The following is a 26232-nucleotide window of genomic DNA, read 5'->3' as shown; positions in this document are numbered from 1 at the left end:
CGTTCTTGAAATTACAATTTTGCTGTAAATCATTAAAAATGTAAATTTAGTTCTGTAGTTCAGTAATACTGAGGTAAAAATGAGGTGTTTTATCCATTTAGCCTCAAATGTAAAAAGCCCTGTAACCCCCCTTTCCCAGACAAGTTGGGCAAAGATTGTTCAATGTACAAATTTATGGGTGAACCTGCAAACCACAGAGAGTACAGAAGCTGAAAAAGCCGTATTGGCATTTAACTTAAATTCCGAAGACGTCCAAGATGTGCCGGCTAATGTTGGATTTCACAGAGAATGCTACATGCTCTTCACCAACAAAGAACACATAAGAAGAGCACGTAAGAAGAAAGAAAATGTAGCTAACAACAGTGAAGGTTTGTATCAAATGTATAATTTTTATATAAAACGTTTCATTGATATACGTTTAACCCCTTACTAGTCAGCCCCAATTTTGGCAAGTGATGCATTCATGACATCCCCAAAATAAAAAGGTTGCTGCTCAGAAGTCATTCTGAATATACACATAACCAACATATATTTAGAAAGCCAACCCTTGAGAGTTTACATTTCAAGACTCAAAATTAACCAGACTGTTATTAATATTGAGATATACAAGCTCAAACATAGAAACAAAGACAACAAATATTAAGAATATTTATAAAATGTATACAAATATTATGTGAATTTAGGATTGCAACTTATAACCACAACTAAAACATGGGGATTTTTTAAAGACAATCATCCCGTACATCCTATTCAATATTCTATAATAAAATCAACTAATCGAATATTCGAAAATCGTGACTCATCCCTAATTAATATAGTATTTCAGTGCAAAAGTGGATGACATGACAAGTAGCAAAAGGCAGTGCAATATGTGTGTAAGTGGGGTCAAATATTCATAGCAAATTTAAAAATAAAAAAAATAAACCAATGTAGCAGCATCATAGTGTAAACTACCAGTGTATTTGTGCAAGAGTCAATCAGCTGCCCTTAGGTTATTGGAGGGTGGGGGTGAAAGGAAGAGGCTCTCTATGATTCCCCTATAGAAAGTTAAGGGGATGGATTTGTGGGAGATTCCACACCTTCCTAAACTGTGGGAGGAAGTGCAGAGGTTTTTGGACTTTCTTGGCCAGGTTCTGTTGGTGGTGTCGATAGATCAAGATGGGTCATCTGTGATGTGGATACTAAGCAACTCTATGATCTTGACCTGCTCCATTCATGGTGCTGTTGATGTGATGATTTTCAACGATCACCTCTGTAGTCATTTGGGTGTGGAAAGATATGATGTTGTCCTGTCCGTGTCTGTGTGTTAGATAAACAACTGAATTATATTCAGATAAATAAACACAGAAAGCACACATCACTAGATAATTTTAAATCACATTTTTCATCTTGACATTTGTATTAAGATGCTAACCATCTTAACGAGCTTGACAAGACTACTGCAGTTCTGACCACAAATAATTTTGTTAAATAGCTCAAAAACAGCCATCTTTAAATAAAATATTTTTCCACCATATTCCATCTTATACCTGTTCTGTTATGTAGGTGAAGCCCAACCACTGACAGATGTAGCTGAACCACTGCCTCATTGTATAAACTGTGACAATCAACCATAAATGGCTTATATAACTCCATGACTACCACTATAAAGTTGTATCTTTGTTTTGCTTTGCACTCTTTTTAGCTGATAATTAGTCTAGCTTACTTGTAGCCGAGGTAGCTTGCTATAAACCAATCCAACCTGGACATACCTGTCAAATTATTTCCTACTGTCTTCCCGTTTAAATATTTATCCGTAATTATCCCGTATTTGAATACTCTTTGCTTAGTTCATTGTGTATGTACCGAACGATTTGGATTAGCCTAAGCAACATACCGTTAGACCTAGCTTTACTGCTCCACTACCAACATTCTTTCGTGTTCTCATCAACGACACGACGAAGTATAGCTTGCAGTCTTAAATACAACTTATATGAAAAGCATTAAAATATAGGGGTGTATAATCACTGTAAAACAAATCTTACCTTGACGTTGTCTTGCCGAGACACACCGGTATCTCCAGGTTGGGTTGTAGACTCATTTGCCTTCAGACTGACGCGAGTCACGCGACGCCGGTTCAACGAATAACGTGATTGGCCAAATCAATTCAACAAGGTAACAACACAAGCGTTGATTGGATCTCACTCCGGCCAACGTTTGTGATCAGCTAGCGAAATTAAATCTATTTTTATACTTTAATGTGCAACAATTGGCGTTGGAAACAATCGGTAATCTTTTTGTGAATTATTCATACAGACAAATAAAAAAAATTAGCCAGACAGCTGCTGGGTAACTATCAAATCAAAAACTAAACGAGATAGACGGACTCGGTCCACCGCCTACACGCTTTCACAGCCGTGTAATGCACATGCGGATTGGGGAAGCAAATGGGGGTTTAGATTCTCAATTGAGAAGTCAAAGGCTATGTTTTTTACTAGGAGGAGAATAGATGAAAGTATAAAATTGAAGTTATATGGTAGGAATTTGGAAAGAGTGAAAAGTTTTAAATTTCTTGGTGTGTTTTTTGACACAAGACTTACATGGAGGGAGCATGTTTCAAAAGTAGTAGACAAATGTAAAAGGGTAATGAATTTAATGAGATGTCTTGCTGGAACAGAATGGGGAGCAGATGTTGCTTCTTTGATGCAAATTTATGTATATTTAATTAGAGCAAGAATTGAATATGGGTGTGTGGTTTATGGATCTGCAGCCAAGTCAGTTTTAGCTGGATTAGATATAGTTCAAGCTAAGGCACTAAGAATATGTACAGGAGCTGTGCGATCTTCCCCAGTGTGTTCCTTGCAGGTAGAAACAGGAGAAATGCCACTCTGTTTGAGAAGACAGCAGCTTCAGGCTAACTATTGGGTTAACTTGATGGGTCAAAAGTGTGATCACCCAGTTAAAGCGACAATTCAGGTAAGCTGGGAGAGAGAGATGGCAAGTCCTCAAAGTTTTGGATGGACAGGGAGGCATTGGCCCAGGAAATATCTATACATGATAAGAACTTTTGTCCAGGAGTACTGTGGCCATCAGTTCCTGTATGGCAATTGGAGGTTCCAAAGATTGATTTAGAGATACTTAGGATTAAGTCAGAGAATCCTGAATCAGATTTGGTGCATGAATTTCACTGTCATATAATAGAGAGATATCAGGAGCACATATTAATTTTTACTGATGGTTCAAAAGATCAGGAAACAGGTGCTACAGGAGCAGCTTTTGTTGTTCAGAAGTGGAATACCCAAGTTTGTAAGAGAACCTCAAATTTCCTAAGTGTGTTTTCAGTGGAATTATATTCAATCCTGATGGCAGTGCAATGGACTGAGCAGATTCAGAACCATAAAGTGTTGATATGTAGTGACTCTGTGTCAGCTATTAATAGTATGGGAAAAGGGACCTCAAAGAGTCGACAAGACCTTGTATATGATATTCTTCTGGCAATTAGAGATGTGAAAAGGTGAGAAGTAGAAATATCATTTGTATGGGTCCCAGCTCATGTAGGTATTGCAACAAATGAAAAGGTTGATAAGTTGGCCAAGGAAGCTGCTCAAAAGGAAACAATAGATATAAACTTAAATCTGTCCAAAGCGGAGGGTAAAAGTATTGTGTGGCAGGGAACAATTTTGAAATGGCAACAGTTCTGGGAGCAAGAAAATAAAGGGAGGCACCTATTCTCTATTTCTAGTAGGGTAACTGATTCAGTTAAGGTTTGTAAAGGAGGAGAGGTTAGACGTAAGGAAGAGGTTATTATTTCTAGAATGAGGATTGGGCATACGTTTCTGAACAGCACTTTATTTATTTTAGGAAAACACCAGAGTGGCTTATGTTCATGTCAAGAACCTGAGACAGTGAATCATGTTTTGTTTTTTTGTAGAAAATATGACCACCAAAGACAAGATCTGCTCAGAGAAATGCGAGTAATTGGCTTGGAAGAAGTGTCTCTAAAAAATATTTTAGAAGTAGGGTCAAGCACAAGGGGAAAGCAGTGTCTTTTTAAATTTCTAAAAGATACTGGATTGTATAATAGGATATAGTGCACTTAGGTGCTAATACCATAGATGGCAGCAATGCAACTTATTGGATGCCGGCTGCCGTAAAACCCCAAAGAAGAAGAAGAAGAAGAAGACAGAAGAAGAAGAAGAAGACGTAATGCACATGCGCAGTACAGTGTGAACCTAGTAGCAGGGCTGCTGGTACTCATTTAGAATGAACGCGCCACCAGCATTCGAGTCATTTTTGTTGTTTGAGGGAGAGAAAAAGTAAGTGCTTCTTCTTTAGTGATCTATTCTAAGTGAAACAAACTGATAGCTGACTATAATAACATACAAATTCACTGTGAACACAGTACGGTTTTTGCAAAGTGCTTAGCTTACAGGCTAACGACAGGTAGGACGACTTAGCAGTCCGTGATAATGCACTACAATGTATACATTTGTATGGAATGATATTCCGGACATTATTCAAAAGGAATTGCAAATTGTATTTGCGTTTTCAATTTGTGGACGCATCAAATGTGACATAATCCAAACGCAATTGCAAATCGCGCATTACGGTTTGCATTTTCGTTTAAGCGAACGCACAGTGACTGCCAAATTTCAAATGGAAAAGCAAAGTCCGTTTGCAACTGTGTTTCCCATATCTTACGAGTTTTGGCCCTGTCATATTTAAATAGCAATTTCAATTACCACGTCTGCTTTTTCACTTTCTCAGCGTCGCGTATGTAGCCAGCCAAAACTCAAATGGAATACTATTTTTTTTATTTTTTTTATTGCAATATTAACAAACCGAACAAGACGATACATACAAGAAATATAAACAATCTTTCAAAACAAAAGAGAAATTATGGTTCAGAATACATTAAGAGAGGAAATGTGAAAGAAATTTAAATATATTCAACAATAGCCTAAAAAGAAAAGAGAGTAAGAGAAGAAAGGAAAAAAAAAAGAAGAAGAGGGCACAAAAGAAAAAAACATTAAGAGAGAATATTAAACATGGCACTAATTCTGGACGTTTTCATTGCTTTCTTGTTAACAGAAGTTGAAATTGTATTTAAATACATCTTCAATTCTTCTTTGAAAAAGCTAAAGTGGGGTTTACTTTTTATATATTTACATTTATGGATATGAAACTTTCCAATATATAAAAGAAGGTTTATACAAAAACATGCATTAATTAGATTCTTGTCTTTAACATAAAATCCAAAAAGAATGTGTCTATATGATAAAGGACAATCAGAGCATCGATATTGTTCTAGAAAGACAGAGTAAAAAGACATTCCCAAAACAAATGATCAACAGTTTCAGAGGAGGCTTCACAAAAAGAGCAGGAAGTATCAATATCATTTCTAAATTTCTTTAAAAAGTAGTTTACTGGATAAAATCTATGAATAATTTTATAGGATATTTCTTTAACTTTATTAGTTAGAATTTCTGAGGAATTAACCAAACATATGACCATTTAATATCATCAAAAAGGTTATTCCAATAAGAAATGGAGGAAGGAATTGAAGTAACAGGGTCCAAAAATAATGACCTAATTTTATAATTGGATTTATGTATTGAAAAACAAATAGAACCAACCACAGTAGATTCAGGGCTAGGGGAAGAAACAGAAGTCACTGTAGCACTATTATTGTTTCTAAACAGCATACAGATTTCCAAAGAGATGGCCTTGAAAACTATATTAAATTCTTTACTAGATACTGGGAACAAAATCGGAATAATTAAATAAATTACCTTCACTATCAAATAGCTGGTTTACTAATATCACCCCATTATTGAACCAGTTTTCAAGAAATAAAGATTTCCTCTTATGAAGAATATTACAGTTGTTCCAAATTAAAAAATTGTGTGGCGAGAAATTATGCTTGTAAATAAGTTTCCAAGCCATAAGCATCTGCTGATGATAATTGGAAAGTTTGACAGGAAGTTTACTAATTGAATAATTGCACATTAAAAGAAAATGTATACCTCCTAATTGAGAAAAAATATATCTTGGGATTATACTCCAAATAGAAGATTGATTGTGAAGGAAACGTTTAAGCCAATTAATTTTTAAGGTATTGTTAAGAGAATCAAAATCAATGAAATTTAAGCCACCTTTATTATAAGAATTCAAAATAACTGATTTTCTAATACTCAAATGGAATACTAATTCCCTTAGTATTTCCATTTCCGATGCCTTACACAGAAACCTGTCAATCAGGGTCAAGGGTGGGATTATGCTATGGGGCGTGTTTGTCTTGGGAAGTGACGTCACTCACAGTCGACGGTCAAGAGGTGATGCCCTGAACAGACGCCGGTTTATCAAATCAAATCAAATCAAATCACTTTATTGTCACACTACCATGTACACAAGTGCAACAGTAGGTGAAATTCTTGTGTGCAGTTCCGAGCAACATAGCAGTCATGACAGTGACGAGACATATACCAGTTACAGTAAACAACATACTTACACAAACAATTTACAAATCAAATGTACACATACTTACACAACACAATAATTATATACAATGTACAGTAAACAATACACACAATATACAATACAATAAGTAGGAGTATATGTATATATATATATATATATCTATGAAGTAGTATATTGAGGAGAATATGTTGACAGTCCAGTGTGAGATTATAGATGAATAAAGTGCAGTGCTAATTATTGATCCTGATAGACTGTGAGTGATGTCACTTCCCAAGACAAACACGCCCCATAGCATAATCCCACCCTTGACCCTGATTGACAGGTTTCTGTGTAAGGCATCGGAAATGGAAATACTAAGGGAATTAGTATTCCATTTGAGTTTTGGCTGGCTACATACGCGACGCTGAGAAAGTGAAAAAGCAGACGTGGTAATTGAAATTGCTATTTAAATATGACAGGGCCAAAACTCGTAAGATATGGGAAACACAGTTGCAAACGGACTTTGCTTTTCCATTTGAAATTTGGCAGTCATTGTGCGTTCGCTTAAACGAAAATGCAAACCGTAATGCGCGATTTGCAATTGCATTTGGATTTGGATTATGTCACATTTTATGCGTCCACAAATTGAAAACGCAATTGCAAATACAATTTGCAATTCCTTTTGAATAATGTCCGGAATATCATCCCATACATTTGACTGGGTTTTACTAACTTTTTCACATTGAATAAGTAGATGGATGCCTCACTGTGCCTTTTATTTCACTGTATAGTGCAGGTTTAAGTACATAAAGAGTACCATGGTACCAACGTGCTTTTTGCACATGATAATCTACCATGCAAATAACAAAGAAATCATTCTGTATCATATGTATCAAAAGTAATCATGTGTATATAAAATTGTAAATATCATCTTATACCATCACTGTACGATGGTACCACCCCACTGTGCAAATTTGTTAAAAGGATAGTCCACCAAAAAATGACAAATGTACTCATCCCTCATGCCATCCCAGATGTGTATGACTTACTTTCTTCTGCTGAACGCAAAGGAAGTTTTTTAGAGGAATATTTCAGCTCTGAAGGTCCATACAATGCAAGTGAATGGTGACCAGAACTTTGAAGCTTCAAAAATCATATAAATGCAGCATAAAAGTAACCCATACAACTCCAGTGGTTAAATCAGTGACTCCATAAGCATTTGATAGGTGTGGGTGAGAAACACATCAATATTTAAGTCCTTTTTTACTATAAATCTCCTCTTTCACTTTCAGAATGTGAAAAAAAGTGAAATTGAGATTTAAAAAGGGCTTACATATTACTATAAACATACTTCCGAAAGGACTTAAATATTTATCTGTTTCTCACCTGGCCATATCTATAGAAGATATAGATTGAAACACAGGAGTCACTTATGGATTACTTTTATGCTGCCTTTATGTGGTTTTTGCACCTTTAAAGTTCTGGTCACCATTCACTTGCATTGTAAGGAGCTACAGAACTGAGATATTCTTCTAAAAATCTTCATTTGTGTTCTGCAGAAGAAAGAAAGTCATACACATCTGGGATGGCATGAGGGTGAGTAATTTACATTTTTGGGTAAACTATCACTTTATGGAAACGGCCACTTAAAGGTGCTGTAAGCGACGATTAATGAAATGACAAGTAGTAAATGTCCCTATTCTCTGAAAAATATATATGTAATTGGTGCAATGAAATATCACACCTGTCTCTGTGACCGCGCTAGTCTCTGTAAACGGTGAAGCAGAAAACAATTGGCTGATGTTAGTTTGAGAACACAATTTTGCTCTGTGAAAATCTAGAACTTCTGCTTACAGCACCTTTAATATTCTTGTAAACTTCCATTTACAGGATCACAATAGTTAAGGACACCAAGGTGCCCAATGCCTGTCTGTTCACACTGAATAAGGAGGACCACACGCTGGGGAACATCATTCGATCGTAAGCATACAAGTCTTTTATCCACCACTCATTTTTAAATCACTGTTGTCACTATGCTTATGTGTTGTAACCCCTATGACACTTTCTTTATCTTTCAGACAACTGCTGAAGGACCCTCAGGTTCTGTTTGCTGGATATAAAGTTCCCCACCCTCTGGAGCACAAGATTGTGATCCGTGTTCAGACAACACCAGACTACAGTCCACAAGAAGCCTTTACTAATGCAATCACTGATTTGATCAGTGAGCTCTCCCTGCTGGAGGAGCGGTTCAGGGTATGTGCCATGTGCATGACAGTCTCCTTTAATTCACTGAGTGGTGATGTGATTTGAATATTGATTATTAGTGGTGCTTGCAAAGTATGAAGTACATATGAGTAAATGAGTCATTTGTCCCGCACCAATTCTTTTCTTTTCTAAACAATCTTAACATATGATTTGATGGACAATAACATGGGTGGAAAAAATCCTGTTGATTAACAAGGAAGGAAGGACACCACTCATATCTAGGGACCAGAATATGTGGTGTGGGCTCTTTTGACTAGGACCAATAAGAAACCACCCACAACAGAACACCTTAGCAACAACCTGGCAACCTCCCACAACTCCATGGTATAGTGGAACTGAGTTCTGCTCTGCCAAGTACCACGAACATTTTATTTATTTATTTATTTTCAGAAAATGTAAACATTTAGCTGTATTTCCATCCAAGTAGCAATTTTAATTTATGCGGAAAAACCATAATATCGCAGAAACAATGTGCAAGGAAAGCCACGTTTGCATCCCATGTGTTCAAAAGAACAGAATCGTCACTTCTGGATAAATTGTAGCCACCGTGACTCTTTTATTAATGCAATAAGTGTGGTTTAAAACACAGACAAACCACTCTAAATAACTTTGTCTGATGTTTGGGAGCACTATGTGTGTGCATTCCTCCATTATGACTTCAAGATATTTTTCAAAAGTTCTAAACCTGCTCCTCGGCACAGTTCAAGTTTGTATTCGATTTATTTGCTCTGCAAACTCTATGCAGGCTTTGGATTTTCTAGACACCGTTATTTCAGGATGACCAGAGCCAGTGTTGGTAACGTTACTTTTAAAAGTAACTCATTTGAATATTGCGTTACTCCTTAAAGTTATGTAATTAAAGTTACTTTTTATATAAAGTAAAGCGTTATGTTACTTTTTTGTCACAGCCACTCTCTCTTCTGCTATGCTCTGCATTCCATAAAAATAAGCCATACATTCCATACAAGAGACATTGCTATTATTAGCTACTGTACAACACTCTTGTCAAAATAACATAATAAACAGATATTTAGAAAGTCTACAATCAGTAGATCTTCATGTCATATATCTAATTAAGACTCAATAACAGGAATATGCATGTTTTTGTTTTATCCATCGACATGGCAGCCAATATGATTAATGAAGATTTTTTTTTTTTTCATTTCGTTTGGAGTGAAATTTTAATTTAAGTTTTTTAAATAAATAAATGTTATTTTCAATGCATGCAAAATCACTAAAGCAAGAATATTCACTGATCTCTCAACCGGTGGGTTGACGATGTAATTGGATATTGTGATATATATATTTGTTAAATAAAAATACCTTGAACATATTTCTTGCATATCACCCAGCCCTAGGAGGGAACAAAACAAATGTATTCACACATTGAAAGCCATTACCCTTCTGAAGCAGCTAAACTGGGTCCTGGGATAAAAGGTAATAAAACACCAACTTTAAACTCACAACAACCCTTAATATGTTATGTGTCATGATGGAGAGAATGCACGGATGAATTTGGTTCATTGCCAAAGAGATGTTGCCCTTCTCAACTGCTGAAAAGCAATCTTTCAAAAATTTGAACAACACGCATTTTAATTGCTTTTTATTTTTTTCAGTTTCGTTTGAATTTTTTGTTAAAATAAATCAGTTACAAAAAGTTCAAAGTTTGAAATCAAGCTGCCTTGCGTTATTGTGTGCGCCATTGCTTAATGAAAATTACCCCATAGTACCACTTATCGTCCAACCAGCGGTAATACCAGTGTTAGTCGGTTTGAAAGTGAACACCTCACCGGTGCGAAAATTATGATACCGTGGCAAGTCTATTAGTCACATGAATTTTTGAAGCACATCTTGTATTCCTAATAAATTGAATTGGAGTTTATGCTGCAAATGTGTTTCCATCATAGTTTATCCGCATTTCTACTTGCCGAATAAAAAATGTGTACACCTCGAGAGCATGTTATTTTTTTATGCACATTCTGGAGATTTTATTTGCATCTTAGTGTGACCATTCAGCAGTTTTAATGCAATATTGCTATTTTGTATAGTGCAAAAACTGATGTGAAAATTTTATTCATTTTAGGTTGCCATCAAAGACAAGCAGGAGGGAATCGAATGAAGAACAGTTTCACTCCAATAAAAGAAACTAATGAAATTTATGGAACAAAACCATCAACTAATTCACAATGGACTAAATTGTCACACTTAAACTGGGTTCTTATCATTTGCTACAGTGTCCCGTTTATTTATTTTCTTCAAATGTCATGATGGTGGCTGACAAGCTCTCATTTAAATAAGAGACCTTAAACCGTCTCTAACAAGATTGAGGATGAGAACTTTCGAGTTTATCTTCCATGATGGTTTTTCTATCAAAGCATGCTGGTATAATGATTGAGCGTTTTTTGAAAATATGTAATTGAACAGTAAATTCATGTACAAGGAATTTTTTTTTCATCGTATGTGATGCATTTTTTGTATTTGCTATTAATAAATGTAATTTTTTAGTAATTAAAATTATCTTCGTTACTGTGAATCTTAACATGATTGCTTTATTATGCAAGGACTTTGTGAAATGGGGTTGAAATCAAGATGGGAACGATTTGGCCTTTAGTTGTTTCTAAGGGGACACATTAGAGTGATGCACAAGTATAGCTTGATGGCTACCACAGAGAGGCAACGTCCGAGCTGTGGTTGTAAAGGAATAAGAACTTGCCTGAGGTGTGAGGGAGAGCAGTCTCAACGGCATATACTGCAGAAGAATGAGCTGGTGAGTAAACGATTCGTTTTGAGAAGCGATTGACTGAAACGCTTATTGTATGCACAAGGCAAAGCTGCAATATGAACAAGAGTGAGTCAAATAACGAAAGTAATAAACGATGTGTTGTGGTGATATAGTGCCTGTTTTCTGCTCAAACATGTGATTCTGAGTCCAAATACAGCAAGCAATATGGAAGTATTTTGAGTACCTAGACATTGAGCACGTTTCCCAAATGGTCTGCTCCAGATACATTATGATTTCACCTATGATCCCGCATTGAAGTCAGCAGTCCGAGAGGAGAGCGGTGTTCGACAGTCCTTTGGGTTTCATGGAGTGTTTTTATGGGAGGATTTTGTATCGGAAGATGAAGAGAAAGAGCTAGTCGCCAGCATGGACGAAGATGTCTGGAGAGAATCTCAATCTGGCCGGCGGAAACAGGTGATTATTTTAACCCTTTGCAATGTATGAGTTTTATGCATTTGTCTTTCTGTCTCTAATTTTCTATCTCTCTCTTTCCGTCTTGCTTCTGTATTTTTGTATATATGCTATTCTTCATGCCTTTCGCTTTCAGTCTGTCTTTTCTTGTTTTTTGCATTTCTCGCTTTCTGTTTGTCTTTATTTCTTAATGCATTTCTTTCTTGCTTTTTGTCTGTCTCTCTTTTGTCCCACCTTTCCATCTGTATTTTGTCTCTTTTCCCTCTAACTTTCTATCTCTCTGTTTTTGTAATGGTTTCCTCTTACATTCCATGTGTCTGTTTTTCTTAATTTTTATGAATTTATTTTTATCTCTACTTTCTATATACCTTTTTTCTTTATGCCCCTTTCTTTCTTGCTTTCTCAAATTTTTCTCTTACTATCTGTCTGTCTGACTTCACTCTCTTTATGCGTCTTTCCTCTACATTCTATTTTATTTATTTACAATGATTACAGTATGTACAGCTATTGTTTAAATGTGCCATTTTGAAATGTAAACTGCTTTCTTTAGGTAGATTTCTTTATACAGCTTCACTATTTACATGTAGATTTTAGGTGCTGTAACTGGTCAGGATTTTTTGCAGTTCAATTAAGCACATTTACAGTGTGACATGATTTCTTAAATGTACAAATATTGAATGCACTCTCAAGATGAGGACATAGAAGCTGCATGTATAATAATTATACAAAATAAGTTTTTTTTTTTTAGATAAAGTATTGCATAACACACTTAAAGAAACTGATGTCACTGCTTGACGTCAAATACACCTTTGCTTTTTCAGTTGTTGCTGTCATAATAACATCCGAATTAAAATATCCTTTTACTTTATCTGAAGGACTTTGGACCAAAGGTGAACTTCAAAAAACAGCGGGTCCGTGTGGGGGACTTCACTGGCCTCCCTGCTATTAGCAGTAACCTGGTGGAGAGGATGACCAAGGCACCTCTGTTGGCCTCATTCAAACCAGTAGAACAGTGCAACTTGGACTATGATCCACTGAGGGGCTCTTCTATTGACCCTCATTTAGATGACAGCTGGTTATGGGGAGAGCACTTAGTCACCGTCAACCTGCTTTCGAACACTGTCCTCACAATGAGTTTAGATCGAGGATGGAAAGACCTGGAACAAGGGGTGGTGAGAGTGGCTGTGCATCTACCGCGGAGGAGTTTGGTTGTACTTTATGGAGAGGCACGACATCGGTGGAAACATGGCATTCACAGAAAAGACATTCACAGCCGCAGAGTGTGCAGTACCTTCCGAGAGCTGTCTGCTGAGTTTCTACAGGGAGGGGAACAGGAAAAGCTGGGATCCGAGTTGTTAGATATTGCACTAAGCTTCAAGGGTGTATCACTATAAGCTTTCTCTGGCTAGATATGTCCCAGTGAAATGTATGTAAAAAATTTTTAAAGGAATAGTTTGAGAGTGAATTTTATTTCTCTGTTCATTTACCACCCTTATCCTGCATGTGAATGGCTTTCTTCTTCAGAACACCAGCTAAGATTTTTAGAAGAATATATCAGCTCTGTAGTTCCATAAAATTAAAGCGAATGGTGACTCCAAAAAGTACATAAAGGAAGCATAAAAGTGTTCCATGCGACTCCAGCGGTTAAATCCATTTCTTCAGAAGCGATATGGCAGGTGTGATTCGCACCTTTTTGGTGATTCGTGCATATCGCCACCTACTCGGCAGGGAGGAGAATGAATAGTAACAAATATTTATCTGATTCTCACCCACATCTATCATATCACTTCTAAAAAAATGGATATTAACCAATGGAGTCATATGGATTAATTTTATGCAGCCTTTATATGCTTTTTAAGCTTCAAAGTTCTAGGCACCTCTCACTTGCATTGTATAGACAAACAGAGCTGAGATTTTCTTCTAAAAATCATTATTTGTGTTCTCCAGAAGAAATTCATACACATTTGGGTGACATGAGGGTGAGTAAGTGATGAGAGAATTTACATTTGTGAGAGAACTACACCATTTAAACACAAATGTGAAGTGATATTTTTTTTATCCTAATTTAAATAAAAAACATGTGCATTCAGTGTTGTTTTGTTTAAAATACGTAGGGAATTTTCAATATTATCATTTAATTCAAGAGACCTTTTAAATGATTCATCAAAACTACATTTTTAAAACAAATTATTTCTGTGAACTTACGTTAGAACATTAAAAGTTTTGCATTTCAAAAATATTTGTTTTCGAGTGAGAGATGTTGACAGCATGAGAAAAGGGATGTGTGGTGTGAGAGCAGTCACTCGCTCAATGCGTGAGAGTTGGCTGACCTGGAAGACATTAAGGAAGTATACATATAAACATCTTCCCCTTCTTTATTGTGTAATTTTACATTGTAAAATTATTATTGTGCAATGCAATTTTAATAATGTTCATAAATATTGTCATTACATTTTATGCACGTTCATTGAGTTTAAATGTACTTATTTATTGGTTTGGTTATTAGCGTTGGTTTAGAAAGCGTATTTAGTTTTCGTTTTCCTCTATTTGCGGGAAACACTATGTTTCAGTGGAATCTCCTGTATTCAGAACCATCCCAGAGTGTGAACAGACCTCTTCTCCTGATTCTTTACATAATAATGAGGCACAATGTGCCTCACACTTAAATAGCCAATAGCAAGAGCTTTACAAAGTCTTCGAACCCCCTTTGAGCAGTGCACGCACCTTTATAAGGTCTGGAAAACCACAAAATTCAAAATTACCCCTCCACCCGACACATGCACCCCAGTGGTCAGAAATATAAAAAAAACATTAAAATTGCATATACACGTTTAAAACTACACATCCCACCCTGAGAGCCTTCCAAAAACGCCATATAACTGCCCCATTTTTTATCAAATAAACACAGGTTGCCAAGCTTTCAATAAGACATCTCAAATGCTACTACCCTGCCCATCTCTGTGCACCACTCTTGAAATGAGGGCACTCCAGGTGACTTCCATCCCATAAGAATAACCCTCCTGCCTAACATCACACTGGCCAGGACCCAATTCTTTATGTTTTTATCCCCTATATTAATGACCACCCCATCGCCTAAAATACAGAGTCTGGGGAAAAATGAAATTTGAGTGCCCAATACATCACACATAAAACTCTGAACCCTCAACCAAAATTCTTGGATCTTGACACCCCCCAAAAAAACCATGGGTTGTGTCCCCTCTTCTGATTGGTATCACCAGCAGGTTAGTGTGTCTTTAAGACCAAGCCTATACTATCTAGAGGGGGTCCAATAGAATCTATGCAAAATCTTGAATAGATTCATAAGGTGAAACCTTGCATCTCTATATGCAGACTTTACATTTTTTTTTTTTTAAATCCTAGCCCACACTCCCTCATCCAATCCCAAGTTTAAATCTTTCTCCCATATTCTCTTAAGGGAAGCTGAAGCTCTGTCCCCCAGACCCCTGAATTAGCATAGAGTACACTCTCATACAGGTCCCTGAGTGTAGCAACCCCCCTCACTTATTAATACATAATTTGGAGTTCAGCCATAAGCTCATGGCAAAATTTGAATAAATGCCTGAATAAAACACTCTGGACACTTTTGTCCATACCAAGTGTAAATGCAAGATAACGGGTGTAACTTAACTTCTGCTGCTAGATTGATAAAAAGGCTTTGCAATGGCGAAATGGGGCATGCACCTCCTGTTCATTACAAAACCAGGGAGGGACTCTCTCAGGTGGAAGCGACCAACGAGCCAAATGTCTGAGACCGAATGCATAATAATAAAACTAAATCTTGGGTAGGCCTAGCCCACCTTTGTTAATTGGCCTATGCAATTTACTGAAGTGTAGTCTGGGACATTTACTATTCCAAATGAAAGACATGTTATCAAATTGCTTGAAATAAGAGAGGGGAACATCTATAGAGAAAGACTGTAGCAGGTAGTTTAATTTTGGAATACAGTTCATTTTAATAACATTAACCTTCCCAATCATCTATAAATGTAATGAAGCCCATCTACCCACATCGCTCAAACTTTTTATTAAGGGGTCAAAATGAACTCTAACTAAATCACACAAATTTGCTGGGAATAAAATGCCCAAATCCTTAACACCCTGTTTGCGCAACTGGACATGGCTGAAAAGCCGTTACTGGGCAGTGCGCTGTCAGATCCAAAGTTTTGGGTTTAGGCCAATTCACTCTGTAACCTGAGAACTTAGAAAAGGAATTTATAATTCTATGGCATATATTGGGGTCAGAGACGAATAATATAATAAAATATAATCTGCGTAAAGCAAAATCTTACCTCCCACCACCATACCTGGAAAATCATCTTTCTTTCTTATTGTGGCTGCTAATGGCTCCAAGGCAAGACAAAACAATAAGGGAAAGAGGAAACCCTGCCGAGTTACCCTATCCAGAGTAAAATAATCTGAAATTAATCCATTAGTTTGTACCGCCACAACTGGGTGTCTATATAGTGTTGTGGAGCGTCAAAGACTTTTCTTTCCTCTCTGTAAGAAAACTCTCGAAGTCAGGAGTTCCGGGTGTCAAACGTTAGAGTTTATTGAGCAAACCAACAAACTCAAGATGTAAGATGAGATCTGACTCTCTTGGTACAGACCCTCATCTTTTATACAGTTATGTAATGCTTGGTTCAACCCGAATCTTTGGGCACAGCTAAAACTGTGAGGGTGAAGTGTGTGCACTGGGATATTCACAAGTATCCTGTGGTGACTCTTGTGATTAAATTCCAGGGAAAAAAGCATAGAGTGGAGGTCGTGGTTAGTTCCCGCCTCACCCATCCACTGATTTTGGGGACTGATTGGCCTGATTTTAGAAATGTTTTGAAGGGAATTTGCTTCGGATGTGTCCTTCCCTAAATTGAGGAGATGTGAAATATGCAATGCTATGGCAGGGGAGATGGAGCCGGGGCCGTCTGCAATACCTCCACGTTAGAACGATTTGTTCATTGTTCCTAGTGGATTATGCAACGCGATATCTGGAAGCAGTGCCTCTGAGCAACATTCCAGCACGCAGTGTTGCGGAGGCAATCTTCAAAATAATTTCCCGGGTGGGGATCCCGAAAGAAATCCTCATCCGTACCAGCGCTTACCATCCACAAACAGATGGCCTGGTGGAACGATTTAATAAAACCCTTAAAAACATGATTTGAAAATTTGTGCACGACGATGCTAGATATTGGGATAAATGGCTCGACCCCCTGTTATTCGCAGTACGAGAGGTCACGCAAGCCTCCGGTGGCTTCTCCCCATGTGGGGAGAATGCTTGATATCTGCTTGATATCTTGCGCAAAGCCTGGGAGAAGGGACCTTCAAATAGTAAGTATGAAAGTCAATACATTCTTGATCTTAGAGCAAAACACCACACTCTGGGGAAACTAACACAGGAGAATTTTCTCCAAGCTCAAGAACAACAGCGCCGACTGTATGACTCAGCTAAGGGAATTTTCACCGGGAGATAAAGTGCTTCTATTGCTTCCCACATCGAGCTCTAAATTACTCACTAAATGGCAAGGACCCTTTGAGGTCACACGACAAGTGAGGGATCTTTATTATGAGGTTAAACTAACTGATAGAGGGGGCGCACGTCAAATATACCACCTCAACCTCCTGAAATTGTGGAGGGAGGCAGTCCCTGTGACGTTGGCTGTGGTAGTTCCGGAGAGGGTGGAGCTCGGGCCTGAGGTGAATTAAAAAAAATCAGTTCACCCCGGTCACTTGTGGAGACCACCTCTCACCGTATCAACTCGCAGAGGCTGCCAGGTTACAACAGGAGTTTACGGATGTGTTCTCCCCTCTACCGGGTCGTATGAACCTCATTCAGCACCACATAGAGACCGAGCCAGGGGTCATTACCTGAGCACAAAAAGAAAATTTTTCGGGAAGAATTGGATGTGATGCTTGATATGGGGTTAATAGAAGAATCCCACAGCGATTGTTCCAGTCCGGTTGTTCTAGTTCCTAAGACCGACGGGTCTGTCCATTTCTGTGTGGATTATAGAAAAGTCAATGCAGTGTCTAAATTTGACACATACCTAATGCCTTGCGTTGATGAGTTGCTCGATCAGTTGGGCACTGCTCGATTTTATTCGACATTGGATTTGACGAAGGGTTATTGGCAGATCCACTTGATACCAATTTTGCATGAAAAAACAGCCTTCTCCACACCGTTTGTATTACACCAATTTGTGACACTTCCGTTTTTTTGGGGCCACGGCTACGTTTCAGCGTCTCATGGACCGAATCATCAGACCGCATTCAGCTTGACATCATCATTTACAGCAATGATTGGCAGCGGCACATGCAGCATCTGTGGGTGGTTCTGAGATCTCTGCGACGAGCGGGACTCACAGTAAACCCAAAGAAGTGCGCAATTGGGCGGTGGAGGTACGGTATCTGGGGTTCCACTTGGGCCACGGGCAGGCGTGTCTCTAAATTGATAAGACGGTGGTGATTGTGACCTGCCAGAGGCCCAACACCAAAAAGGGGGTGAGACAGTTCCTGGGGCTGGCTGGCTATTATAGAAGATTCGTACCCAATTATTCGGACATCACCAGCCTGCTGACTGATCTCACTAAAAAGTGAGTTCCAGACCCGGTCCAGTGGACGGAGCAGTGTCAGCAGGCATTCACGCAAGTTAATGCCGCACTTTGTGGGTGGCCGCTTTTACATTCACCCGATTTCTCTCTCTCTATTGTTTTACAGACGGATGCTTCAGATAGAGGGCTGGGGGCTATACTCTCGCAGGTGGTGGAGGGGGAGGAGTGCCCAGTGCTGTACATTAGCCTCAAGCTCTCATTGAGGGAAACTAAGTACAGCACCGTAGAAAAAGAATGTCTTGCCATCAAGTGGGCGGTCCTCACTCTCCTATAGTACCTGTTGGGGTGGGCCTTCACCCTCTGTTCGGATCACTCCCCACTCCAATGGCTCCACCGCATGAAAGACACCAACGTGCGGATTACCCTTTGGTATCTGGCTGTTCAGCCATTTAACTTCAAGGTGGTCCCCAGACAGGGAGCGCAGATGTTGCTGCCAATTTCCTTGGTAGGCAGGTGGTTGGCAGGCCGGATGCCGCCTCAGCCTGAGTCGGGCGGTGGGGATTTGTGGCAGCGGGGGCGTGGTCAAGTGTCCGTCCAGAGAGAGAGAAATTGTTAAGGGCGCTGCCACCTGAGCTAAATTATATCTAACACCTGTCTCTAATTACAGTGAGCACGGGGAGAGCGGCATAAAAGAGCCACACCGCCAGCAGGCCACAGGAGAGAGCCTGGGTCTTAAAGCTCTTTGTGAAGCTGAAAGAGTATTTTGAAGCTATTGTGAGAGTGTGAAGCTAACGTGTTGTGGCCCACCTGTAAAAAGTTACTCCATTAAAACTGCTTCCCTGAGTTCAATAAACCTGCTTCCCAGTGTCCTCCCTTTACAAAAGGATATTGTTGTTTTCTTGGTGTTGTACTCCTGGTCTAAATTTAATTCTGGATTAGCAGATTTGACTAAACCTACATCTGTATCATGTTGAGACCACAGTTCAGCAATTACATGTTTTTCCATTTCTGACATTAATTCAACTGTGTTTGAATCAGTAGTCACCACAACCCTTGGAATATCAGTGTAACACATAATTTTTATGTATGATTTATCGATTTGAAGATTAAAGGATTAAAGGCTTTCCACTTTTTCCTTTCAACTCTTCTCATCATAAGTCCTTAATCTTTTGCCTGACTTCCTTTACTTTCATATAAGGTAACATGTGGAGCTGAATTTGGCACTTGAAAACATTTTTCAATAAAATAAAATGTATCAATTTGTAGTGCTGCTCCTTCTGGCCGTACAATTATGTATTGTGATCACAATGGAACTTTTTGTCCTTTTGTGTCATTCAGCCATTTCTTTTCAAACTCTTGTTTCCATCTTCTCAGTTGTCTTTGAATCTAAGTAGTAGGATTTTCTGCTTCATCTATTGGTTCTCCTCTCAGGGATTGTGGATCCATTCGTGTTGGGTATTCTTTTCTAAATTCTTCACACATGTCTGTGCAATATCTGTCAAATGCAATTCCATCCATTCATGTATAATCAATTGCTGCTCCTCTTAGGTGTGCTTTTTTAAGGATCTCGTTCATCTTGGATCCCCCTAGACATTTGATCAATAATGCTTTGACGTTGCCAATAGCGAGAAGTTCCTGTTGTTTCTTCATCAACCATGCCTTTGATTAAATTTAGACACTGTTTTCAGATATTTACTGGGCATCTCTGCGTCACTCGTGGAATATTGTTGCAGTTCCTCACTGTGTGTTTGCATATCACTTGGATATTTTCTGGGTTGATGCATATGGCCTGAATCTTCATCAAACATGTCCATGTCTCTTGGTTGTTCCTCAGGTAGACCAAGGCTGTTTAACCATGCATTGGTTAGATGCAAATTGCTTGGGTACTCTCTTGGTAAATGCATGCTTGTTGTTCTCATCAATCTTCTTTGGGAGTCTCTTGTCCAGCATGGCTTCTCTTTTGGAACGTCCTCAAGGACCAGGTTGCCTGTAATATATTTATATTCTCTTTTTTGGCTTTTTGGGTATGCTCTTGGAGTTAAGAGTCTGCATTATTCTCTAGATTCCAATTTTGTCAGGTTTCTTCTTTTTTTTGCTTCTGTCTGGCTATTTGCTCCCCAGTCTCCATTATCTCTTGCTCCAATTCTTTTAGCATTTTGGTTAGGTCTCTCTTAGGTGTAAATTTTACTCCTGTTCATTTCTCAGTTCTTCTTTGCGATATATATCCTGTTCTTCTTATCTTTCTCTCATCCCTTCTAATGCTGATGTCACATTCTGATGTTTATATTTCCTATCTCTTCTCTAATACTTACCCCTTCACTAGCTCTGTCTTCATTTCATCTTTTATGTCTATATTCCCTTTTACTTCTACTGTTCCTGATATGGCAGGCATTTGTTTTGCAAGTTGGTCAAGAGGTGGTGCATAAGGAGGTGGTCTCTCTATTTTTTCTTTCAGTTTTATCATCAAATAATCCTTTTGCCTATTTTTCAGCTCTCAAAATTTTCCCCTATGACTTTTTAATAAATGCAATACTTCTTGTTCTTTTTCTCTCTTGTCTTGCTTCTTTATGCTCTTGTTTTTGGCTTTGTGATTTTTTTTAGTGCCTCTATTTCTCTACACATGGTCACATCCGATGTTCCCTCTGCTGGCCATTTTCTTTTTTCCTTATAAAGTCTTTACATATTGGATACATTGAGCACTGCTCTACTGGTGTTGATGTCATTGTTGCTTAAAATTATTATCACAGTGTATATTATATTTTCAACATACCTCTCTAACCCCAGCTTGTGTCTTTCCTAGTATTCACCAGGATCACTAAAAGTATCTGACCCCTGACTTCCCCTGGGCTTTTGCTGGGTTGAGGGCTTGTTACAGTTCCTAAAATATTTTATCAGTCTTTCTGAAATATTTCAGAACAGCAGTTATTTGTTTTCTGGTTAATGGTTTTACAGGTAATTCCTCTGCTCCTAACCAATGTGAATTGATCAGCATCCAGAAAATGTGTCCTAGGCTAATTATGTAAAAACTCCAAAGCTCAGTGGCAGCTATTACTCCTGCCCAATGCATAAAAGTGAGAGATATGGTTAATTCTACTTGACATCCTCCCCAAAACTACAGAAATATTAAATTCACTTCTGTCACAATATTCTAAATGAAAAGGTTCAAGGAAGTCAGTAAGGGCTTCCCTTTCTTCTTTGTTTAAAATTCCCCTTCCTCGCTTTCCTCTCTTTCTCCCTTTCCATCTTCTATTTCTATAACAATAGCTCATTATTTACATTGGTTGATAGCAAAGTCTGTTACTTTATTTTAACACCCATATATTTCCACTCACAGCTGTCGCATCCGTCTTGGGTCTCTGCTCAAAACAATTGCTACCTCCACCTTTCCTGCAGTCCCATTTGTCATGTAAATTGGTGTTAATTTTCCATTACTCTTTCTATGAAATAGCACCTTTTCCACTGCACTGGTCGTATGTCTGAGCTTATCACAAGGCAGCCATTTCTTAGGATTGTTACTCCTGTCCCCCTTGGCCATCGACTCCTTGAATTCCTTTTGACATAAGGCCAATACACTGGGCCAATGGGTATTTCTGCTGATGATACTAATTGCCCTAACTGAGTAGGACTCAGCTTATAAAGTCCATCCAATTGTATCAATGGTGAAACAGATGACCATTCTACTTCCCACAAATTTGTGATTGTAGTCAATTTGTTCATAAATAATTTTTTCTTTTTTTCTGTCAATTCTCTTTTTGGCCTACGCAGTCTACATATTCAGTTGTCTCCATTAATAATCTTTCTAATTCTATTTATTTTCTTGTTACATATTCTTTCAAATTCAGCATTGGCCTGCATTCACATTTAGGAGGAAAACTCCTCTCTGTCTGCTCACAGCCCCTCCTTTCTCACTCCCTATCTGTCTGCTTCACTCAGCCCCACCCTTCACACTCTCTCTGTCTGCTTAGTTACAGGTCTCCACAGCACATAATCTTCAGTCTTGCTGCATGAGAGAGGAAGACAGAGAGAGAGAGAGAGAGAGAGAGAGAGAGAGAGAGAGAGAGAGAGAGAGAGAGAGAGAGAGAGAGAGACAGGTGCTTTTACTTCAATTTTGTTTCTTTATCAACAATTGTGTTTCTTCATCTGGATCACACCAACTACAATTTGGATGGTGTCCAAATAATCGACAAAGCCAATATATTGGAACGATTTTTAGCTTTTGGAATTATTTTTCTAACTTTCACACTTTTTCCATCATTAATTTTATAACTATCGAATACTAAGCCTAATATACCTGTTTATTTACAGCACAGTTCTCATGAGAAAAACAATTACATGGACATATTTCAACACACTCAACCACACACTCACAGTCTAATCTAACACACATACAGCATAATACATTGCACCAGCATAATCACAACACAGTCAACATGAACACATCACAATACACAACAACAATGAAATTAGTTTTGTACACAATTCAACACAACCTATATATATATATCTATAAATAAACTTTTTCAACAGACTTTATTCAGCCCAGGCTTTTAAATATCAAATATCTTAACTATCACTGCACCCCTCTTGAGTGGCAATGCCTCTTGCATATCTGTCAATTCAGCCATAAATGCAGTGCTATTTTGAGAACAATGCCAGCCATCAAATGTGTGCTCATTGTTTCTCAGCCAGTTCAAAGGTCACCGTCCAATGCAGGCTCTTTATCCTTACTGGGATCACTGCATCTAGCAGTATCGGCTTGGGCATAAAGTGTCTTTCAATGTCTCCAGAGCTCGAGCAATTTGAATTTCTTTGATATATTGTCTTCATAGAACAGTTATGGATCAGGGTGTATCAAATCTCACCGGTTTATAACATAAAAAGTATTAAAAACTAGCAAAGTGCGCAGAGCTCGCCGTTCACATGTACGATCCTTGCATGGTGCCATGCGACTCCAAAATCAATAGTTTTAAGTTTCAGATGCCATTGTAAACATTTAGTATTCACAGTCAGCCATAATTACTTTAATCATAGAGTGAAAGTGTCAAATAACAGGACTGTTATTGAGATTAAGCCAGCAGTATTCGAATGGTCATGTGATTCAAACATGGCAGACCCCATGTTGAATAAAACAGCTTTTATGAGGTTACTGATGTGAATGTTGTGCGCCCTCTGTAGGACAGATGATGCGTTAAAAGCCAAGGAAGGTGTTGATTGCCGATGAGGTGGCCTGCTGGGAGACCTTCTTCTGTTTGTGCTTGGCCGTAGCTTTTATTGTTTTACATTTTTTGGTAAATGTTGTCTTTTCAATTCATTTTCAATGTTCTGTAACAAATTAAATCAATAAAACAAAGAACTTAATGCAAGCTTGTGGACAATGGAATCATTAACTTTGCAAGTTATGTGAGGGTTTCAAAGAAAATATAAACATATTATTATGGCTCTTGTATTCTCTTATGACATGGGGGGGGGGTATGAGTGGAATTCTCAAAATAATGGTTTCAAATTTTCCTTTAAAGCACTCAGCCTATTTGTTGTTGAATGTCACCTGCTGAACTCAGTAGAAAACATGTTAGAATTTTACTTTAAACCTATATATTAACATCATATTTTTCAATATAGACATTTTTTAAGAAACATAAGATAATTCTCTCCCATTTAAAAAACAAACAAACATCTGTGTTGGGCATGATTTAAGCACAGAAACAACACTTTATATTCAGAAAGTCAGACTGAATTCGGATGATTTAAGCAAGTTATAACCTGCAGTAGACTTCAGGGTTTGCATTCAGGATTTGTGCAACAGATATAGACCTTAGTTTTCATTACCTCTTTAATTGCTCTTGACAATACAAGCTTTGGATTGGAATTGAAAATCTGTTTGGTTCCAAATAAAGCAAAGTATGCTGTCTAATTTTACAGAATAGATGGTAATCCTACTCCCAATGATCCAGCATTATCTCTCACTAAATAATACTGTTTACTAGTGTATAGATACAGACTAAATCTATTAGATCTTCTTTCAACAGGAGACAAAGTTGACCATAGAGGAGTGGTTGCTTTTCATGTTTGAACATAGGGCTGCCGAAAGTCATTATCCTCTTCTGCGAATTGTCATGTCATTTCAGTCGCTGGAGTGGATTTCACCGGTCCGAGCTGGAATGGGTGCAATAGAGGGGCCGTCTATTAACAGCATTGCAATGGATCCTGATCTCTGTTACTTGGTTTCCTTTACGGACAAGAACATGTCCAGTGTGGAGGAGAGCGAGCCACTGAGGAGCAAAAGATGTTCAGGTGCTACCAATATTGCCAGTGATCATGTAGTGCTCATTCTATGAGGAAAACCAAGTCTTAAGAAGTTTAAAAGAAACTTGGTTCTATTATTTAATCTATTTTAAAGAGTTGTTGACTCAAAGAGACAGTCTAATTGATCCATCATATAAATGTGGTTCTTTTCCACTGTTGCAAACTTTAATAATGCAACTGTTATATATTTTTCTAGCTTTTTTTAAATTGTATATATCATTTGCAAAGGAAAGGTTGTCAGAAGAGGAATAATATTGTTCAGATGAGGACTTCCTGACTGTATTTTGCTTTAATGAATGAACACCAGTTTTGTATGTTAATGGACATGCCATATAAATGTTAGTGTCAAAAAACAATAAACCGAAATGTTTTGGTCCTGTATATATGTATATACCTGAATTATTAAGTCATTTGTTCATTTCTTTTTTCATTTTACTCTAGTTGCTATGAGTTCTTTGCATCAAGATTGACAGTGTTTTATGTTTGATGAGTTTAACATAATGCACACATATAGGTGGGACTGTAGCCCCCTTATTTGTGGACAACAGTTTTTGGGACTGAGCTTTGTTCATGTAGGAATGTGATTTTAACTGCATCCCTGAACAAAACCCTTAATACTATGGCCATTCCATGGTACAGTGATGGTATCAGATGGTAATACCACAGCACCATGGTAGAAATCATATAAATGATTACCATATGTTCCTTGCTATTTACATGGTATTCCAAGGTTCTTCAAAGTATACCATGGCACTACTGTCATGTTAAAAACATGACATTGCCATGGTATGTGTCCTTTTTGGTACCTGGGTTCTGCCTAGACATCCTAAAAGGCTTCCGTGACATGACATACTAGTAGTTCCAGATTAGGATGCATGAAGTGCATCTATCACATTTAACCAATAGTTTTGGTGTCGTAAAGATGCACTCAGAAATTGCTGTGTATGTTGTCCTGGTCAATATGGCAGTTGTATTGGACTTAAAGGAATACTTTACCCAAAAATGAAAATTCTCCAATCATTTACTCACCCTAGTTGAGAACAGACCAAAGTCTAACTCTTTTTTTTACGGGACATTTGGCCATTGCAGTCGCTAGGCACGTCGTGATTTCAATTTCAATTCCTAGTGCTTGACGCATGTGCAGAGCGCTAGATGGTTCTAGGAAGTGTAATCGAGTGTGAAATCTTCACCACCAAGGAGACTGCTTATGTCAAGGTTTATTGGGATATTTTTGTCTGTTCTCACCCAAAAGCGATTGGCTTCAGGAGACATGGAATTCACCACTGGAGTCATAAGGATGACTTTTTTGCTGCATGTATGTGCTTTGTGGAGCTTCACATTTTTGGTCACCATTCAATCTTGCATTCCTGGAGGCCCCCCAACACTACACATTTTGGATATCTCCCTAATCAAATGGACCTGATTCAACTCATTCGCTCCTTAGTAGAGACTCCACAACCTGAATAG

The 26232-nt window shown here is 38.0% G+C and overlaps 2 protein-coding genes and 1 long non-coding RNA gene across 3 annotated transcripts; 2 read left to right on the top strand and 1 right to left on the bottom strand.

Annotated features, from left to right (window-relative positions):
• Nucleotides 1-365: 365 nt before the first annotated feature.
• On the bottom strand, nt 366-2293 carry LOC127643222 (uncharacterized). The gene is made up of 2 exons (XR_007970468.1): nt 2025-2293; nt 366-1299 (listed from the first exon to the last, which is right to left on the bottom strand). It is a non-coding gene; the product is annotated as an uncharacterized LOC127643222 (long non-coding RNA).
• Nucleotides 2294-4163: 1870 nt separating this feature from the next.
• Nucleotides 4164-11154, top strand: LOC127640381 (DNA-directed RNA polymerase II subunit RPB11-a). Its single transcript, XM_052122900.1, has 4 exons — nt 4164-4295; nt 8329-8418; nt 8517-8691; nt 10787-11154. Exons 1-4 carry the CDS (start codon nt 4243-4245, stop codon nt 10820-10822), a joined length of 354 nt encoding a protein of 117 aa, XP_051978860.1. The 5' UTR covers nt 4164-4242; the 3' UTR covers nt 10823-11154.
• Nucleotides 11155-11235: 81 nt separating this feature from the next.
• On the top strand, nt 11236-14170 carry LOC127640372 (alpha-ketoglutarate-dependent dioxygenase alkB homolog 4-like). Its single transcript, XM_052122891.1, has 3 exons — nt 11236-11470; nt 11708-11899; nt 12772-14170. Exons 1-3 carry the CDS (start codon nt 11342-11344, stop codon nt 13288-13290), a joined length of 840 nt encoding a protein of 279 aa, XP_051978851.1. The 5' UTR covers nt 11236-11341; the 3' UTR covers nt 13291-14170.
• Nucleotides 14171-26232: the final 12062 nt, after the last annotated feature.

The sequence above is a fragment of the Xyrauchen texanus genome, chromosome 4 (genome assembly GCF_025860055.1).
Source record: "Xyrauchen texanus isolate HMW12.3.18 chromosome 4, RBS_HiC_50CHRs, whole genome shotgun sequence".
Lineage (NCBI taxonomy): Eukaryota > Metazoa > Chordata > Actinopteri > Cypriniformes > Catostomidae > Xyrauchen > Xyrauchen texanus.
This window is presented reverse-complemented; position numbering and strand designations above follow the sequence as displayed.

Excerpts from the sequence above, each read along its gene's own strand:
- LOC127640381 (XM_052122900.1), top strand. The coding sequence starts at position 4,243 with ATGAACGCGCCACCAGCATTCGAGTCATTTTTGTTGTTTGAGGGAGAG. Across the intron at positions 4,296-8,328 it reads TTGTTTGAGGGAGAGAAAAA|GATCACAATAGTTAAGGACA; the intron begins GTAAGTGCTTCT and ends TTCCATTTACAG. Across the intron at positions 8,419-8,516 it reads CTGGGGAACATCATTCGATC|ACAACTGCTGAAGGACCCTC; the intron begins GTAAGCATACAA and ends TTTATCTTTCAG.
- LOC127640372 (XM_052122891.1), top strand. The coding sequence starts at position 11,342 with ATGCACAAGTATAGCTTGATGGCTACCACAGAGAGGCAACGTCCGAGC. Across the intron at positions 11,471-11,707 it reads TACTGCAGAAGAATGAGCTG|ATACATTATGATTTCACCTA; the intron begins GTGAGTAAACGA and ends GGTCTGCTCCAG. Across the intron at positions 11,900-12,771 it reads AATCTGGCCGGCGGAAACAG|GACTTTGGACCAAAGGTGAA; the intron begins GTGATTATTTTA and ends CTTTATCTGAAG.